At 54.0% G+C, this 6,000-nt stretch overlaps 1 protein-coding gene across 1 annotated transcript in view; it reads right to left on the reverse strand.

Annotated features, from left to right (window-relative positions):
• The window catches only part of LOC144175104 (zinc finger protein 395-like), a 124,861-nt gene extending 119,639 nt beyond the window's left edge, over nucleotides 1-5,222 (reverse strand). Inside the window, exon 1 of the mRNA XM_077704187.1 lies at nucleotides 4,463-5,222. Within this exon, the coding sequence (XP_077560313.1) occupies nucleotides 4,463-4,980 (518 nt within the window). The 5' untranslated portion in view covers nucleotides 4,981-5,222. The remainder of the gene's footprint in view (nucleotides 1-4,462) is intronic.
• Nucleotides 5,223-6,000: the final 778 nt, after the last annotated feature.

Here is a 6,000-nt window from a genome sequence, read left to right on the forward strand (position 1 = left end):
CTTTTTCCGTGCCTCCGAGCGTAAAATGTGGACAACCAGCCAACGCGCTTTCCGCCATTAAAAACAAATAAAACGGTGGAGGCTGTTCAAGACGTAGCCCCATTTTCCTGCGTACGTGCCGTAAGGTAGTTATTCGCGTTTGTATGTGACTTGCTTGAATCTGTTCATAAATCGACCGCAAGGGGATAACGACATTTTGCGCAACCACAATTTGCGCTGCTGCGACGGAACACCGAAAAACAGGGCCGTGCCTACGGCGTTTGCTTTATTTATAGCCTACCGTGGCGCCGCAGCTATAGAATCAACGTGCGACCGGCGAACAGACGCAAACGCGCTTCCGCGCTCAGACAGGCCACCATTTGTCGCGAATTCTCGCAGAGGATCGGCACTGTTCCCCGCAATTCTCTTGTCATGGGTCCTCAAACACCCCCTCCACAATATCGTCGCTTTCGCTTACACGCGCTCACGAAAGGGTGACGAAGGCAAGGGCCGGGCACCCGATCGACACCTGCCACTGCCCGAATGACTCAAGTACAAAGGCAACAGAATACGATACCTCCTGGCCGGCATGAAAATGCGTGTTGTCGTTTCAGTAACCTGGATACTGAACACGTCAAACCAACTCATTTTATGTTTATCATTCAGTTTCAATAAATCCTCTTTTATTTGGAATAAAGCGATTTAGTTATGAGGTGGTACTGTATATATATCGCGGTACACCGTCTGGCCTTGTTACAAAATCGTGATTGATTCCTCTGTCGTTGGAATCGGTAAAACACGAAAGTGAAATGTACAGCGAAATCTGCAGCTGAGCATGATTTGCGGGCCGGCGGCTGTCTTGTGGGTGTACTTGGCGAGCGACGTCCTGCTGGCGTGTGGCTTCGGCTAAGGTGTACTGGTATCACTTCCGTGACAGATATGACGTCAGTGAAATTTTGGTGTATCCCGGCATAAAACACTTTCGTGCTAAAATATATAAAAAAACGAAAACGAACAACCCTAAGTATGCGTACTCTTTAGTACTAAAGGTTGCTTCTTCGCGATAAGACCCTGTGTGCAGGGGTGCACCCTTTACAGGACAATTGCTTCGCTGTACTGGCGTCATTTCCGTGACGAATATGACGTCACTCAAATGTTCGTGTATCCCGGAATAAAACACTTTCGTGTTAAAAAAGCGGGAGGTAAACACACGCTGTGCGCGCACGCTCGGAGCGGCAGAACGTTGTCCTTCACATTCGCACTTTTTCACCAACAACCGAGGTTGGCTGTAACGCAAGCTAAACCCACGCAGCATGAACACGGAGCGGCAGTGTACCTGTATTCTAATTGGCACAAAAGCAGTCACTGAAAACAGGTTTTGAAGCGAGGCGCTGCAGTCGCGCAGGCGTAGATGACTGACATTTAAACCGTTCATAAATACCGTTAGTTTCGGCAGGGCAGTCAACCATAAAGGCAATTCTGACGCTGACAGCATTGTTTGCTCAAAATGTCCGTCGGAGTTGCACTGTACAAGAGAAAGAAGAGTGACACTGACCTGACAATGACGGAAGAGAATTAACGTCCAGAGTATGGGTGATTAATCTTTATCAATATTAAAAAAGTTGAGTCGCGAGTTTCCTACACGATGTTCTCGCAGCGTCGCATGCAGTGTAGTGCATGGTTCTGCAATATTTTGAATGCCTAAGCGTTTCAACGCCGGTTTCACGAGGAAAGTCGCCTGTCCGCCTTTAACGCTTCAGGTGTCACACTGTCGCCGCTTACGAAGATTCTTTTAATAAAAGCCACTGGAGTTCCATACTTAGATACATCACACTCATTGTATTGCCCCCCCCCCCCCCCCCCCCCCCGAAAGATGTCTTCCGAGCAAAGCATTGTGTGCAGTAGTGAGGCTGACTTTAAAGGGTATTCGTTAGAACGAACGCCCTAAGGCATTACTGCTTGGGTACCCGGCTGCTCATCGAGAGCCTGAAAAAGCCGATATTAAAGGACTCGGTGTATAGCAGAGCGCATTAAGCATTGATTCCACAATTATACCACTTTGGGGTTAGTATCCACGAATTTTTCTGCTTTGGGGCTTTCACTGTAAATTAGCCATGCCACGGGACTTTGTTGATGGTAGCCTGAGCTTGTCGTCGTCTATATCCTCCCTATTACTTGAAGTACTTTTCTGCTCCCAATTACGGCTCTGTACTCCACGGACGAAGGTTTTATTTTGGACCTGTAAAGGAACGTTTCCAGACCCCGCCAATTCAGTGTACGCCAAAACAAATAGCCCACTGGCGCGCAGGAGAGTTCAACTCAAGTCGCCAAGAAACCACCGCGCAGGCATACATAGTTTTTGTTATTTCCTAGTCGCGTTTGTTCCCGCCCCAAACCAATTGTTCCAGTTCACTCTAGCAGAAAGGCGGCTAACCCGCAACGCAAAACTGGGTCGGAACCACGCGACTCGATTTAGAAGCACAAGCGGGCGAGGTGAGCACGTGTGTGTTTAGATTACTACTTGGCCCGCCGGCTAGATTTCTATCTTTGCTTCTTGCGAGGAGAAGCGTTGGCCCACAGTTGATTTAGGTTGGTCTCGGATGGGCGGGTTACGCAACCTATTCCCAGAACGGCGGCCGACAGGTCGTGTGCGCGGGTAGAACCGAGTTGTTAAGAAGGCAGCGAACCTAAGCGACTGCTGTAACAACAGAACCAGCTATGCACGGGGAAAAGAATAATGAGCTCCGTTAGAACGTACTACAAAAAAAATCACATGCCTCTTCGGTCACAGCACGTTGTAAAGGCGCAATAATTAACGGTACACAACGACCGTATTCATTCGTGTTCACTTTGGGCCGTTGAGAATACAAAGAAGCAAAGCAAAAAGAAAGAAAGCCGGTGAAGATGTCAAGTTGCATCTATAAGTGGATCTATCATCACGCTCTGTCCTGACCTTTCCCCTTCTTTGTCTGTTTTCTTCTTTTTTTCCTATTGTTCCCCTTCCCGCGTGTATACGATAACATACTAGGCCATAGCCTGGTTAACATTCTTACCTTTCCGTTAAGTTTCAGCGGCTGAAAGCTCGGGAGCAGGTACGGATGCGTTGCGGTGAAAGGGGGCAAAATACTCCACAGGGCCCCGTCTAATCAAATGGCTTACTGTGTTTTTATTTTTGCCGTCGATGAAAGGGGAAGCTTCCACGTCACACATCCTGGAGGCCTGTCTGACGTCCCAGAGCGTGAGAGCCGCCCTTGCTCGGCCTCCTAAAACTGCCGCAATATCGATTTTGAATAGGTTCCAATCAAAATTTGACGCCCATTATTCCAGGAAGGCGTCTTAATGACGGGAACCGTGTATCAGTTTTCATAAATGGAGCTTCGGCGTCAGTACTCTTTTAATGAAATGCTCGTAATCGGCCGAGCACTGTACGGCGGTAACGCGACTCAGGTGTGGACGCGTCGTCGCCAACTTGACCTACAGCCGCCGGCGATGCGCCACAGGTCCTGACACGCGTAGCAGGCCGGCCGGCGAATCGCCCTGCTGCGAGAGGAAATGACCCGCGCCCACAAGACAACAGAGCAGCCCGGTCTCGTTACCCCCAAAAAACACGAGCGCGGGAAACGAGAGCGTCGCTTGGCGATTTTCGCCGAGCGCAGGGCTGGCTCGTTGGGGAGTAGTTTTCCAAGCGCCGCTCGCTGCAACGCGCTGCTTCGCTTCGACCCCGGAAGAGATCATGAGGCCGCGAGAGGAGGACGAACGGAGGGGGGCGAGAAAGGGGAACTCGCGCGCGCACCGGAAAACAAAACGCCAGAAAAGCCCCTCCCTTCGCTGCCGCGCCCGGCCGGCGGCTTCTCCGAGAGGACGGCCGCGCTGACGCGGACGTACAAAACACAAACGGCGTCCCGTCCGGCCAAGAAGCAAGGAGGACGGGTAGCTTTTCGCACGCACCGAGCTCGGACTCCGAGAAAGCCAAACGTACAGGCACAAACAGCGGGCCACTGCGGAGTTTTCCGCGGATCGAAGGGAGGAGGGCGAGGGTGGCAGATGGAGTTGCGACACGCGCTCCGAGGAGGCATTCCCTGGAAGGAAGGAGCAAAACAGGCCGTGACGTCAGGTTGACGTCGGTGCGCGTGCGCCGGTTCGCGAGGGGCAAGGCGCGCCTCCATGTTTGTGTGTACGCAGCAGGCCAAGCCGGCCGGCTTTCGGTGCCGCCGCGGAGGCGCACAGCTGATCGCGACTGCTGCTGCGGGGTCGCCGCGCGCGCTCACCCGCGCCCCTGGCTCGCTAGAACCTTCATCTTCACGAGGCGACGGCGGTAGCTGAGCCGAAAATCGGCCGGAACTACTCTCGCTCGCTAGCAGCTATGTCAGAGGGCCGTCCGACGTAAGCGTACACGTATGAGCGTCACTTACGCGTACGCTAAGCACACACTCACGAATAAAGGAAAAAATAAAAATAAATAAAAACGAATGTAGGAACTCACTTTATGGAAGGCGGCACGTCGATGCTGAGGGAAGCGGCTCGCCGCCGGAGCTCTCCCTGCCCCTCGGCCAGTCGCGAGTAGTCGGTGTCCAAGTCCTGCAGGCGAGCCGACTTGCGGCTCTCGAGCAGGCGCACTTCGTCCAGACGCTTGTGCAGCTGCACCGTCTGCGTGATGTGGTGGTTGTGCTGCGACGGCTGGATGCTGATGAGCACGTCGTCGCGCGCCTCGTCGTGGTCCAGCACGGCGCCGGACACCTCGCGGCCGTTGAACGTCACGTACACTCGCTGGCCCGTCTTCAGCGAGAGGCCCGCGATGGTCTGGAAGCCCGGCCCGATGAGCTCCTCTCCGCGGTACTCGCCCGTCGTCTTGTCGGCGAAGGCGACCGTGTAGATGTTCTCGTCGTCCGCATCCGTCTTCGTCGCCTGGATCACGCCCGGCATATGGAGGCCGTCGTGCGTCGGCGCGCACACGCGCGTGCCCAGGATCGAGCGCTTGGCCAGCCGCTTTCCCGTCGACATGTCGCTCTCTCGACCAGCGCAGAGCTGCTCGCTCTTCAGCTGTCCTACTCCGTTTCACGATCACACTCACGATTTCACCGCCTGCTCGCGCCGGAGCCGGCGCACTGACATGCTAGCACGGGAGAAAACACAGCGACAAACACTGAGAGGTCCGCACCGGCGCGCCGCACGGACGACCGTTCGCTATCTTGAGCACAGCTGGCCGATCTTTCCCTTACTCCAGCCCGGCTCGGCTGCCGCGCTCGACAACAAAGCCATGTGATTCTGGCGGCGCTCCCATTGGCCGCGCCGCCTCTGACCTATTTCCTTATTGGCCGACGCCGTTGTCAGGCGGCCATGGCGGTCTCACCAAGGTCCCGGATGTTGGGCTACGAGCTGTGCGGTGCCGGCCGCCCGTTCGTGTAAAAAGCAAGGTGATCGCCGGCGAACACCTGTATTTTATTCCTTGCCCGTCCCTTGCTTCAAAACGGTACCACCGAGAGTATAACAACGTCGACTTTGCCGACGACAGTCGCGATTAGCGGTGCGCATGGCCCCGCCCAGCTGGGCAAAATGTAAACATGTTTACGACGGTGCTGTTAGCCGCCGGCAACCCCTCCGAAAGCCCTAGCTCCTCAACCCGTCGCCGTACTGTGATATTTACATTGTTACTGCGAACAAATGCGTCCGAGTCGTCTAAAAAGCCGCGAGGAATTTGTTGCGATCATTTTCACACGCTGTCTTTACGTTTATTCTACGCTACGAGCCAAGTTTTGGTGGTGTGATCGGCTGGTCCAACGAGCTGCCGTTCACCCCCACCGCCGAAGTGCAGGCAGTGTTGCCAGGTCCAACTGAATAGCTTCGGTGGAAAATCAATACTAGCGGGAAACACTGACAGCGTACAGCTGATTCTTCAAAACAAGCCTCGGAGGAAATTTCCGCGAACTGCGGGCATCCTCTTTTTCCGGTCGTTCGCTCGCCTTTTGCGAAAGCGTTATCCGCAGATCTGTCCCGAATGAGAGGAAGGCTTTTTAGTTGGAG

The sequence above is a fragment of the Haemaphysalis longicornis genome, unplaced genomic scaffold, assembly GCF_048455015.1.
Source record: "Haemaphysalis longicornis isolate Haplotype H1 unplaced genomic scaffold, Haemaphysalis longicornis Haplotype H1 scaffold_3, whole genome shotgun sequence".
NCBI classification, from domain to species: domain Eukaryota; kingdom Metazoa; phylum Arthropoda; class Arachnida; order Ixodida; family Ixodidae; genus Haemaphysalis; species Haemaphysalis longicornis.